Source organism: Lonchura striata, chromosome 1, assembly GCF_046129695.1.
Source record: "Lonchura striata isolate bLonStr1 chromosome 1, bLonStr1.mat, whole genome shotgun sequence".
In the NCBI taxonomy this organism is placed as follows: Eukaryota; Metazoa; Chordata; class Aves; order Passeriformes; family Estrildidae; genus Lonchura; species Lonchura striata.
In genome coordinates this window covers 23,802,220-23,815,680 of record NC_134603.1, presented here as the reverse complement: position 1 = coordinate 23,815,680, position 13,461 = coordinate 23,802,220, and the positions used below count along the sequence as shown (strand labels likewise).

The 13,461-nt window shown below is 40.3% G+C and overlaps 1 protein-coding gene and 1 non-coding gene across 3 annotated transcripts; both read right to left on the bottom strand.

Annotated features, from left to right (window-relative positions):
• Positions 1 to 1,736: 1,736 nt before the first annotated feature.
• CFAP418 (cilia and flagella associated protein 418) lies at positions 1,737 to 12,860 on the bottom strand. 2 transcript variants are annotated; one of them, XM_021543239.2, is made up of 7 exons: positions 12,723 to 12,860; positions 10,834 to 10,933; positions 8,699 to 8,769; positions 8,131 to 8,196; positions 7,263 to 7,358; positions 5,189 to 5,320; positions 1,737 to 3,851 (listed from the first exon to the last, which is right to left on the bottom strand). In XM_021543239.2, exons 1-7 carry the CDS (start codon positions 12,815 to 12,817, stop codon positions 3,563 to 3,565), a joined length of 849 nt encoding a protein of 282 aa, XP_021398914.1. In that variant the 5' UTR covers positions 12,818 to 12,860; the 3' UTR covers positions 1,737 to 3,562. The 2 variants fall into 2 exon arrangements, with proteins under 2 accessions (XP_021398914.1, XP_031359910.1); XM_031504050.2 differs by lacking the exon at positions 1,737 to 3,851 and having other exon boundaries at positions 5,142 to 5,320.
• A 164-nt stretch (positions 12,861 to 13,024) lies between these two features.
• Positions 13,025 to 13,106, bottom strand: TRNAS-AGA (transfer RNA serine (anticodon AGA)). Its single transcript has one exon. It is a non-coding gene; the product is annotated as a tRNA-Ser (tRNA).
• Between the last annotated feature and the right edge of the window lie 355 nt (positions 13,107 to 13,461).

Below are 13,461 nucleotides of genomic sequence, written 5' to 3'. Positions count from 1 at the left end.
CACTCTGTGACATCCATGGTGTAACTAGGCTAAATTTAGATCATACTTTCTATTTTAACAGTAAAATAAGTAAACTTTAGTTTCATGGTTTAGGTATGCTTGTGCTTCTAGTTAAAAGTACCTTGTCACTTCTGCAGAAACAGACACAGCTTCACTGGTGGTTATTGGAAATAATGTTTGCTTCCGTGCACTTTAAATCTGCTTTGTACACTTACTTTCTGGACACCCAAAGAACCAGAATAGAGTTCAGAGAGTGAGACTTAACTAACCTCAGCCGTGGCTCATGGATGATGAACTGCATGATATAGGTCTTTGGATGATTCTCATGCTATATCTCAGACTGCTCTGCAGCATTTCTGGTCTACTGCTTTCCTACATAGACAGGAAACTTTTTTTTTTGCATTTCTAAATTTTGAACTTTTACTATTTCATTTTAAAGAGCTGTCACCTTTGGTGATGTGCTATATAAATTTTATATTGAATATTAAAAGATCCTAACATATGCAACCTCTACTTGCCAAAATTATTTAACATTTTCAGGGAAAATTAATTTGGGCAGGGTGAAAAAATTGTGAGGCAATTCAGGTTTTCCACTGATGTTATTAGAGGATAAACATACACAAATATACCTACATATAGACACACAGAGAGTTTTTTATGCTTCTTTACATGACAGTTAAAAATTTAAGCTATTTCAGTATTGGTCAAGGACCACTTGAAGACCATTTGGATTAATTGATACAAAAATAAACTAGAATTCACACAGATCTGGCTACCCTACTTATAATGACACTAGTAGGAGACAAATTAGTTTACATTCAACAAACCAAGGCTTTGTTGAATGTAAACCGTTTACAGAAAAAAACAGGGGTATGAACAAGTGAAACAGAAGCCTGAACTGTAACTCTCAGCGGTGCTGCTCTGCCCTCTGCAGACTAGACCGCACAATCACATATTAACCCAGATCACGTACTTCTAAAACACATCTAACTCAACAGAGAATGAAGTTATCAAAGTGAATGAAACACACATAAACATCACTGTGACACTGCAAGTCCTAAATAAGTTAGGAGTACTCCTGAGGAAGTGGCTGGTTTCTGAGCATCCTCACTGTGTCCACACTGCCAATTAAGTTGAGGAAACAATTACTGCCCAAATAGCACCCATTCCTGGAATCTGAATTCAGAATGAGGTACAGGAAGTATTTATGTTTGTTGCTCTAATGTAAGCCACACGACATTTCTGGATGGTGGAGAAACAAGTTCCAACTTCCATGTACAGAGCAACTCCTCCTTGGTACTAAGAAGAGTTTCCTAGAGCAAGACCCAGGGCACGTGCAGCACAGCAAATGCATGACTGATACACCAGGCTACCAGCACCCCATTCTGCAAGCTGCTTAGCTATATGCCACCCTGCACAGCACCTGTCTCCACCTTTCATCCTTGGTAAACATCCAAGAAATGTGGCAAATACATTCACCTTTATGAACTCTCTATATTCATGTGCTCATCATGTGTTAGCTGGTAAAGAATGCTAAAGCTTCTTTAATTCTTCCCTATTTGCTGCATCCCCACCGGTGTGAGAAAACACACAACAGTACTTACTGCTTCTTATGAACTGGACAGTGCTTTTGAACTAAGGACATGTCATAACCCTTCTGACAGAAACCATAGTTTTTATGAGGCTTCTCTTGGATAGGAACAGTGCACTAGAATTCACACAACACACAATTCAGATTAGTTCCAACTTTTCGTTTTATTAAGTAAGTGCTGACATTTGAAAAACTTTCTCAAAGCAAACATGCCAAACCCCAGGCATCAGATATGGACCTCACAAATGAGCAGCACCTGGTGTCCCTTTACTCCACCTGCCTGCAGTTATCAGGTGTTACACCACAGTGTCATATCTTTTGAAAACAGAGCCTGGCAGGAAGAAAAATTTGCATATGCAGCTCCTGACATAACACTTCTTGTATTGTATGACTACCACATGTGCTGGTTACATGACCCAAAGACTCACATGTCAGGAAACAAGAGAAGTGGCAGTCTTTCAGCAAGTGGCAGCATTTGTAGAATATCTTCAGTACAAAACTAAAATAGGTGTTTGGACAAAAAAAACCCCTTATTTGATATAATACAGTGCAGAGCTTGCAATATGTAATGTTATTATGCTTCTGTAAGTTAACTTTAATGGCAGGTTGCTTCTTAATAATGACTCTTCTGAGCTATATTCACCCTCCATAGTTTGCAGTTAAAGCAAGTGAAAAATAAGTCAGAGCAGCATGTTAAAATCTGATGGAATCTCATTTTGTCATTCTTCATTGCTTTTGCTTTTTTGAGGGGTCTGTTGCAGACTGATAGGACAGGCTAGGAAATTTCCAAGCGTATCAGTAAGCAAAATAAAAGTCTTAAATTTTCACCTTGCCCATTTCACAAATGGAAATGGTATTATTATTCCAAAGCAAAAACCTGGAGGAAAACAGTGGTCATGTTTATACTTAGCAACACTGTTCTCCAGTACTTCCAGTCACAACAGCTGAATTGCATTCTTAAAAAGAATTCTTTACATATTCTTAAACAGAATTCTCTACATAATCCCTGCTATCTCAGATAACTGACACAGAAATATCACTTAGGGTCTGGGTTACATCTTGAGAACCTTGTACAATCTGACAATGCCTTCATCAAATGAACACTTAAGCTCTAATTTTACCTTTCTTTACATTCTTTTCATCCAAGGACTTTGGAGTGGTTTGTAACATGTAACTGAAGAAAACAAAGGAAAGGAAATAAAATCTTAATACTGCTCCTCCTTCCAACAAAATAATTGTACCTAATGACGCAGCAATTATTCTCAAATCTAGAAATATGATAAATTCTGAAAACCTGTACCAGAAGTACTATTCTGTACCTGTTTACAACCTCCCTTGGACAAAAGGCTGTCATATCCCACCACTCTGACCAAGGCCAGAAACAAGCTAATTACACTTGAATAAACCCGATTATTTCAGGAGAATGTTCAGAGTACAGGAGAAATGCTCCCTTTCCTAGTCACGCAAGACTTTATCTCATGAACTGAGATGGGAATTAGGATTTTGCCCATCTCTGGCTCACAGGTTGCAAGCCCAGCTTGTTTCTACACTGTGACACAAATTCCAGTACAATTCTAGCCAAAAGACACCCTGTGGAGCTACTTGGTCATGCGTTTCAAATAGCCTTGGAACAGAAAAGCCAAGGCAGTGCAGCTCTTTTTGAAATGCATTCTTTGAGAAGAATGGCAAGTAGATTTCTTCTTCCCCAGAGAAGCTTGTTACCTACCTCTGGGTTCTTCTCTTATTCTTAGCACTGATGTTCTCTAGGCATGAAAAGTCGCTTGGGCACACCTGAAGAACACTCAGGAACACTCACTGTGCACAGCCCAGACCAGGGCTACATCTTCACAAAGGACACAAAGGCAAGCAGAGTTCTTTTAGGAGCTGACTGAGCAGTAGTCAACTGGTCTCTGGTCCTGAAACTGCAGTTTTGGACTCTAGCAGTTGAAACTTCAGCCTGAAGTATTAAATTCACTGAAAGCAATACGTGACCCTAAATATGTCTATACCATCATGCGAAGTAGTACTCTCCAAAGCCAGCTCACCTTTGACTCTACAGCAAGGCTGCATGGGCACTGGAAGGAGCAGTCTGGAGCACTGAAGAAGCACTGCTAGACTTCCCAGGCACACTGCTGGGCCTCTGCAGGTTCTAAAACAAGCACTCATGGGAGGACAAGGTAAGCACGGTGCAGAGTGCATGATGCCTCTGATCACTACTGAGATCTGCTCTTTCAGAGGGCGACACACACAGGAATCACGTCTGTAAGACCACACAATTGTTTTGGGAAAGCTCAGACACAGAACAAATGTACAGATTAGAACCATGAGCAAAACTTCAGAGAAAGGGAAATGGCTCTGTAATGATAGAATTCACCAAAGTAAGTAATTCTGAATTTATCTGTACAGATACACATACTGCACAGCAAAACTAATGACAGATTTTCCATATTGAGACACTTTTCAATGTAGTAAATGACAGGACTGGTTATTCTTTCCTCCCTCTCCCCCTGCATAAAACTCAAATCTACCTTCGGTGTTATTTATACATAATGAAAAGGAAAAGCTAATGAACTGTAGTGACTGACTGTAAGCAACTTGCCAAGTAACAATGTTACTGAGGGAAGGGAATGTGTTGAAACAGGACAGTTGCACTTTCTGAATACAAGATTTTTTCTAAAGAGAAGCTGAAGTGAAAGGTAAGTGAAACTGAAAAAAAATCTGAATTTGAACATCAGTGGGGATATATATTTTCTCACTCTTAAAAGCTTGAGCCTTTTTCCCTTGAAAATACTGATAAAAGAGTAACATACCCTTCAGAATCACTTTAAAATTGCATATTTAAAAACTGCACATTTAATAATTGCACAATAATTTTTTAATCTCTTGTGCAGTGAGGGCTGAAAAGAAGTTAAAGAAATTCATTGTGGTAGAAGTCCTCAGTCAGCAGAAAGTGCTCTGAAGAAAGCAGTAGGAACTGGATGAAAATGTTCAACATCTGCAATTTTGGCTACTGGTGGGTAAAAGTAAGTAAAATTTTGGGGTGTGCTGAAACCTTTAAGATGAGAGCTGATCCCATAGTAATTTTTAAAGAGATAAACAACCACTTTCTCATTTAGAACTATAAGCAAAGCAGCAGAGCAGGATTCACTTCTGTGCAGAAAGTCATATGCTTGCGTGTCGTGGTTGTTTCCCAACCCACCATTTTGAGTCCAGGATCCTGCAGACACGGGAAATAATGCTCTCTGCTAGATGTGAAGAAGACTCTCAACGTACTTTGCCATGCCCAAGTCTGTTATTTCCTCTTATTTTCTTTACTGAGTATGAACTTTAACCTCATTTAGCTTCCGGAAAGCCTCCAAGTTGGTTATTTCTCCTAATAATTAAACTCCCCACACTGCTTACAAGACAGTTAATTTAAAAAAAAATATTTTCAGGTTCAAATATGGGTGTTATAATCTATTTCTGGATCTAAGTATTCAATTTTCCATCTGTTCTGAAAAAACTGCATAGGAAACAAATTGATTTTAAGAGCCATTTGCACACAAGTGGGTATCCCACAAAAGAAGATTTCATTCTCCATGTTTACCACAAACCCACCGAAGCTGCTGCTCTGTTTGGAGGTCAGTTAATTCATCAATGGATCTCCAGCTGCACTGACAAGCATATGCACGTGCTCCTTTCTTCTTTATCATCTTTGCTCGTAGTTTACTGAGCTCAGGCATGTTATTCCTGCCAAAGAAGTGAATTCATTTTAGGATCATGCTGGGTTGTTTTGGTGTTGTTTTTTTTTTTTTTTTTTTTTTTTTTTTAAAGAAAAAATATTCATGAGGCCATTTCAAATCAGAAGACATCTTGACAATTCTGACTACCACTGTCATGGATTAATTTAGGGATATATTTGAATTCTGTTTTGAACACTCCTTTCCTGAGTGCAGTTTCAGTGTGTAGTTTTTGTGCTCTCACATAAAGTATAAAGTGATGTTTTTGTAAACAATGTTACCTGTTATGTTTCCAGTCAGTCTCCAGAGACAGAATTGTGAAGCAAACCAAGCAGAGATAATTCTTGTGTTAAAAAATTACACAAAAATGTATTTATCTTACCAAATTTACTGTAAAAATTGCTATGCACAATGGGAAAAATTACATAGTTAAATTTTTCATCAGGAACTGTTACACATGGTGATTGTTAAAGTGACTGAAATGAAATGGCTGTAAGAGGGTAGACTGTACATCAACACAGAAATAATTCCTGTGCAGCCATCAACCATAACAAAAAAGTGCATGCTATGACAAGAACAAGTTCTTTCCAAAATACTAAGTGAAAATGTAGCATTTTAACTATCTGTGCTCACATGACCTCCTCCTGGCCACTGAATTGCTCAAAAGCAACATTAAAAAGCTCATTTAAATAAAGAAAACTCAAAACAAGTATCAAGGGAAGAATTTTTAGCAAAAGAGATCAGACACCTATTGATGGAAGGAAAATGTTTAACCTTAAAGTTTGCTTTCTAAAATTCAGGTTTATCAAACTTAACAGCTAAATATTTTGCTAAAGATTACAGATTTTAATAAATGTTACAGGTATTTGATACTAATGCCGCTCATATGGTTTTTTTATTCCCTTTTATTTCATTTCTTAATTTCAATTAATTTCTGAGAAGTGAAACAATTTTGACTTTGGGTAAATAAAAGAATCCCAATTTTGTTTAAACTTTTTCCACTACCAAACTAATCTTAAGAGACTAGTGCAGCATGGTATTTTTAAAACTGCTTTAAATAATGGGAAAAATAATGGTATTCAATAAAAAATACTGATTTTGAGACTGGAAGAAAAATATAGGAATAACCAAAGATGTAACACAGGAAAAATCATGGAAAATGAGCCAATATCTCCATTAATGTTTTTTCTCTGACTGTCACATCCCTGTCCAAGCAGATACTCTGAACACATCCACCTCTACCATCAGTTAATTGGCACAAACAAAGACTGTACTAAAATAAGAGGAACCAAAATTTGATGTCTATTAGAAATGTGCCTACTACACTATCTTTCACTTGGCATTAACTTTAGAAAAACTGGAAATAGGAACTCCTTACTTTTAAGTCTTCAAAAACTATTAAAAGAATTAAAGACATCACAATATAAGCAGAAAACAAAAATCCCACCTCTCCATTGAACCAAACCTTGCTTCAAGAAAGAAATTTGTTAAGAAATAAAGCTATTTGATTTTCACTGAACATGACAGCACACCTGATAGTGGAAAAAAACATATGCCTTTAAACCATCACAGACTGTATGAGTGAAGGTGAGGTGCAAAGCACATGCTGAACAGTCTGTATTCATGTTGTAGATACCCTGCACTGGTTGGCAGAATCCAACCCATCACATGGATTACCTGCTTATTTCAGCAATAAGATGGCCTTTTCCTCCATGAAACTTGAATTATTTTTAAAAGCAGAGGGAGAGTCATGGAAGAAGAGATAGAAACGGATGAAAACAGATTTTGGGAGACATTACTTCCCCCTCCCCACAGACTGTCCCACTTGATCCCAAACAGGTAGCATGAATGCTTTTTAGGTGACACAGAAATGCTCAGGGCTTTTAATCTTTCCCATTCTTATTGAGCTCCAAAGCACAGTAGCACAACACTAATACCCACCCCAGACACACCTGAAAAAAAGATAATCACAGGACTGATCCCAGACGTAGTCATTGAAAAGTGACACACGGAAGTCACAAGCAGTACAACGTAGCTGATCACACGTTCTGGACAAAGAAGAATAATCAGAGAAGCTGACTGAAACAATATACATACATCATAAATGGGTCAAAGTACAGCACTCATTCAGAAACTCTAGAAGCAATGTCACTTAATGCCTTTACATCTCTGGCATGTTCAGATGTATGGTATGTGATTTAATTATATGTTCATGTATTATTTTTACAGGTTCCTATCCTCACTGAACACATAAAATAAATTGATATTCACTTGATATAATCTCCTTAGTCTTCCTCACTGATACAACACATGTGTTGAGTGCACAATTACTACAAAAAATGCCACATGGAAATGCAGTAATGTTCTAAAGGATGTTGTGGATAAATCATCTAAGTATCTCTTCTGCTAAATTCAGCTGCAATTGCAAAATACTCTGACCATTTTCAGTCCAGGTTCTGGGAGATTTCAACCAACCCAGTGACTTAAATCACATACTTGGCATCACATACAAAGATCAAGAGAGGCAGAGAAAAATAATGCAGCAGCAATTTCCTTAACTACTTGTTACTGATTTTTGGTTTCATGTCTCATTTGCAAGGATCTTTCACCATCTCAAACAAGCAAAAGGTCAGATGGTCAACAACAGAGGACTAGAAGGGACCAGTTGATTTCAAGTGCAGTTACAGGCAGCCACTTCCTCAGATGACTGTAAGGCTGTCCTGCCCAGTTCAAATGCAGAATTTTGTACCACCACAGAAACACAGCTGTGAATAAAAATAATGCTAAATCAAGTAGCACATATTTTTTCAGGTTTCCTACCTTTTTGAAATATTTGTTCCTATCCCAGATGGTGAAAGGCTTCCACCCAAGTACACTGGACAGCATCTAAATGGATTCATTAAAAAATATTAAATTAGAGCAAAACAGGTTGGAGAAAGAAGTATAACATTTATCCTAGTTTAACAGCATGGTATTTAAAAAATAATTAAATATAGGCAAGGCATCCAAATGATTGTAAACTACAGAATTTTAAAATTTTCATTATCAAAGCGTTCAAAGAAAAGCTCTATGAAAAACACTCTCCATGCCAAATATACAAGAATCTACATGTTGCAGCATCTGATAAATGTATGTGTCCATAAGGCAAAGGAAGATGTTCAATAGCTTAAATAATAAATTTATAATAAATTATTTTGACCACATGGAAACACATTAACAATTCTTTGAAATTACCAATTTATCTTTGTTTTTTCTTTAAAAAGACTATCTCTCTTCTTGGTGTCTTTCTTAAGAAATGTCAACACAGATTAAACAGCAGCAGTATTATCAGCCTGATAAGAAATTATAATCAAGCAATGTTCAACAAGCCAGAATGTTTTTCACCTACCTTTTCCCATGTGCCTGTACAACACCACTATTTCTTTCAGGTGTGAGATTTGCAGAATTAGACTGCAATTTCTGTTTAAAAACAACCAAAGAATAAAATGCAACATTACCACAAAGTAGAATATTCTGTTTTACTTAGTAAGCAGAAACCAGAAAATCCCAGTCACAGAAGAAGGGGACTAAGACTTTGGGAATTTTCCTGTTCAAGTTTCTGAGGCTCTGAGGTAACAGGTAAGCAAGGAACAAAGCTTCTCTTCCCATAGTGAATTTCCAGCTCTGGCTGAAGGAATTCCAAACCACATGATTACTTAGACTTTACAATCAAGACCTCCTTTTACTAATTTTGCTTTTAAAACCGCTTATAATTTGGAACCTTCTTCCTTGATGTTTTTAGCTTTTGTTTTATTAAAACCCATCAAAAAATTAGATTATTAAAAAAAATAGAGTCTTTGAAAGGTTTCTTGTTTGCTGTACACAGAAGAGTTTATTTGAATTCTCAAATATGAACACTCTAGATCCTAAACGGGAAGTTCTAGAGATATAAAATGTTACATTATGCAAATTTACTGGCATAATTCTCTCTCCTTCAGATGTATAGAAGCGTTTTTTGTAGGTTCAGATTTAGCCATCCTGTAAAAAATTAAAGACAAACAAAACAAAAACAATGTCACTTGTGAAAATAAGGGAATCTGCAGGAGGTTATGAAGTATAAGTAACACCATTTTCTACTGCTAATGCCCAAATGAGTATCTATTTTCAATGCCTTTTATCATTGTAATTGTCTTGAGAATGTAAATTTGCAGCTTTATCTCCATCTCCTGCTGTGAAGCAAGAAGACATTTGCTGATACAAAACGGGGAGCAGTGGTTGGTGTATCAGATGACTGAGCTGCTATCTAAGAGGGGCCTCAAATGACTTCCAGAAATGGGGTGAGAAGAATCTCTTCAAGTTCAGCTAAGGTGAAATGCAAACTCCCACCCCAGGGGAGGAATAATCCTTATGCACAGAACACCATGTGGGCTGACCAGCCAGAAAGCAGCTTTGCAGGGAGGGCTGTGGAAAATTCAGTAGATAACAAGTTGACCATGAACCAGCAACATGCCCTTGCAGCACGGAGGGCCAACAGTATCTTGGGATACATTAGGAGGGATGTTGCCAGGAATGTCCAGGGAGGTGATCCTTCCTCTCTACTCAGCACTGATGAGACAGAATCAAAGAACACATTGATAAGATCCCCCTGGATCCTTCTCCATATTGAACAGTCCCAGCTCTCTCATCTGCCCCTCATATGACAGGCATTTCAGTCTCTTAACCATCTCCATGGGCCTTTGCGGGATGTTCTCCAGCAGCTCCATCTCCCTCTTGTACTTGAGAGACTAGAACAGGTCTATGACCTCACAGACATGTCTGGAGCACTATGTCCAGTACAAAAGAGGCATGAATGTAATGGAGTGGGCCTAGGAAAGGACCATGAAGATAATGAAGGACTTAGACCATCTGACATCCAGGTATCAGCTAAGAGAGTTGGAATTGTTTAGCCTGGAAAAACCATAGTTAGGAGGACCTTATGAAGGTATGTCAGGGACAGATAAAGAAGACGTAGCCAGACTCCTCTCAGTGGGATCACTGACAGGAGAGGCAGTGGGTGCAAACTAAAGTACAAGAATTTCCACTCAAATGTACAAAAAATCTTTACAACTTGTGAGTGCGGTCAAACACTGGACCAGGCTACTTAGAGAGGCTGCAGACTACATTCTCAGGGATAACTGAAAGCCATTTGGACAGTCCTGGGCAACTGGCTCTAGACAGTCCTGCTTAAGAAAGTGGTTGGACCAGATGATCTCCAGAAGTCCCTCCTCCAGCTGTGACCATTCTGTGGTTCTGAGCATTGACACTATGCTCTGTTTTGAACTAGCATTTCCTCTAATTGCCTGTTATTGCCTAGGTAAGAACATCTCTGTACATCTCTCCTGCTCCTCACTACAGGATTACTGCATTTTCCTTTCTGCTTTTTTTTCCAAGTTTATTCTACAGCCTGTTTTCATTCATGTTTTGCTTTAAAAGTTTCAGCTTATGGTGCTTTTACTTCCATTGTTGAACCTGACTTGTTCTGAATTTCTCCAAACCCCTGCTCACCGGAGGTGTTTTGGCAAAGCTGCTGTCACTACAGATTTCATCAATAATGTCATCTAGATCTTCTTCACTGCTGCCAGCACTCAGTAACACTTTAGCAGATCTGAAAAACAAATAAATCAGCCTTCAATTTTGTAGCAAGACTACAGCAATTCTAAGAAGTGTGAATTTAAAAATGTAAACAGTTACAGCCTTTTCCCCCTAATATTTTTGTAGTATCTCAGATAAGCCACCCAAATCATGACTGAGCAGATGTAAACTGCAGGGTAACACCTTTCAGTCACTGTTGCGTTGTCCCATCATAGGTCTTATTTTCGCTTGTTTCTTTTATTTCCAACCACTCCCAAGTGTGAATAAAACTATGACAATATAACCCCTGCTACACTTACTGGGCAACTAACTGGACAACCCTGATTTTTCACATTTAGCTTCAGAAGCAGGAAGGAGATAAGGTCAGAGGAAGGTCTCTACTCAAGCTACACAACTGCAGGGGTCCTGAAGAGGATTCCTGCAGAACTGCATGAATTTAGAAAGATCACCTGCACTTTGCTTTTACTCAAGTAACACTCAAGTCTGCTGTTTGCTAGCTCTTTGTCAACGAGGCCTGTAGTACTGCTGCATTAACCAATCAAGAACAAATCTACTCCTGAGAAAGAAGAAAATGGTATCAATTTTTTTTTTCAAGATTGTAATTAGGTTGACTAAAATTAATGCTCATCTAACCATTATGCAAACAATGTGGAAGTCCAGTAATTTGGTCAAATGTGGTGGTCTTCCTGGTCTTGCATTAGTCATTGGATTCTTCAAGATCCTTTCCTGAGACTTTGAAATATGTGTTGGATAGGCACTCAGCAGCTCACCTGTGGAAACATCTGACCAAGCCTCTCTGGTCCACAGAGCTTCCAAAGGGAGTCTGAGATGCCTGTCAGGGACTGGATGGAAACCTCAGGGACAGGATGGAAACCTCATGTTTGGGATGGAAGCTTGAGGGCAGGCTGAGATGTCAGACATCAAATGCTTAGCAGTACCGTAAGCAATGACCCTGCCAGGACCAAACCTGCAAAATCACCCTTTTGAAAATTGTGGAATTTGAGGCAGATAACCTCAAAGTGTAGCATGTAGGTTAAGTGCTTACTGTAGTGGATATGGTTAATAAAGTATGAACAGAAAAAAAAAAACTGGAAGTAAAAGCATGAAGCTGTGTCAGGGGAGGTTCAGGCTGGGTATCTGGAAAAGGTTCTTCACCCAGAGGGTGGCTGGGCACTGGAACAGCTCCCCAGGGAAGTCACAGCACCAGCCTGACAGAGCCCAAGAAGGGTTCGGACAATGCTGTCAGACACACGCTGTGACTCTTGGGGTGTCCTGGGCAGGGCCAGGAGCTGGGCTTCAATGACCCTTGTGCATTCCCTCCAATGCAGAATATCCTGTAATTTCAGTGAAATGACTAAAGCATTAAGAGAATAAAAACTTTGATAATGTTATTGCTGAAGTTTTTCCTGCTCTAAATCGCGAGATTCATAGATATTTGAGGTCAGTTATATGCAGAGAGGTACTATAATAAAGTCAGTAAGAGAGCCAAGTGATCCTCAACCCCAACTCAGAGGCAAATCAGCGCAGCTTTTAACGCCATATTTAATCCAAGGCTGCGGTACACGCAGGAGACAAAGACTGTCTGAAATAACTAAATTCGCTGGCACACGGTTTGGGTCTTTCAAAAACAAGGGCTGCAGGTGACACTCGCCGACCGTCGGCCCGGTTCCGGCCCCAGAGCCCGCGAGTTTTGGGTTCCCGAGCGGTCCGGCCGGGGAGGCGGGGACGCTGCGCGCACCCAGGCGGGCCTCGCTCGGCGGGGAGCGCTCTGCTCTGTGAGGGACCGCGGCGGGACCGCTGACCTGCCCCGGGCCGCCGCGGGCCCCTCCTCGCCGCCGTGCCGGTGCCACAGCCGCCTCTCCACCTCGTCCAGCAGCCCATCCAGGTCGTCCGCCATCTTGCCGCCCCGCGGTTGCCAAGGCGGCCCCGGCAGGGGCGGGGTCTGCCCGCCCGCCCTGCCGCGGCGGGGGCGGCCCCGGGGCGGCTCTGGGGCTCCGGCGGGACTCGGGTCGCGGCTGCGGCCCCGCTGCACCGCTCGCGGGCTTCGGCAGCCAGCAGCGGGGAGGAGAAGAAAAAGGAAAACGCAAAGCCACGGGATCGCGGCCGTAGTCGGCAGGATTCGAACCTGCGCGGGGAGACCCCAATGGATTTCTAGTCCATCGCCTTAACCACTCGGCCACGACTACGCATGTTACAGGAGGCCTCCCCACCTTCCCATGGCGACTTACCCGAGAAGAGGCGTGCTTTGGCACTCGGGTGCGTCATTCTCTCAGTGAAAGGTCTGAAACAGAGGTTAAACTTAATGCGTCTGTCATACAGTCCACCGGGCTGGATATTGGTTTGTTTAGAGCAAATCAAACGGTTAGGCTTTGCTAAGTCCCGCGGGAGAACTCTGTTTTTGTTTTATTAGTGTTTTTGTTTTGTTTTTTTTTTTTTTTTTTTTTTTTTTTGGCATAGATTGTTCCTAACAGTTGTGGAGACAGCGGCCTCGGTCCCCTTAAAACAAGGAACACTCCCCAGCTGGCATCCCCAGTAGCGTCC

What these genes read in the sequence shown, in the direction of transcription:
- CFAP418 (XM_021543239.2), bottom strand. Translation starts at nt 12,817, where the DNA reads ATGGCGGACGACCTGGATGGGCTGCTGGACGAGGTGGAGAGGCGGCTG. An exon ending in CCCGCGGCGGCCCGGGGCAG is followed by an intron (nt 10,934 to 12,722) that starts GTCAGCGGTCCC and finishes TTTGTTTTTCAG; the next exon opens with ATCTGCTAAAGTGTTACTGA. An exon ending in CAAACAGAGCAGCAGCTTCG is followed by an intron (nt 3,852 to 5,188) that starts GTGGGTTTGTGG and finishes GTGGTCTTACAG; the next exon opens with ACGTGATTCCTGTGTGTGTC.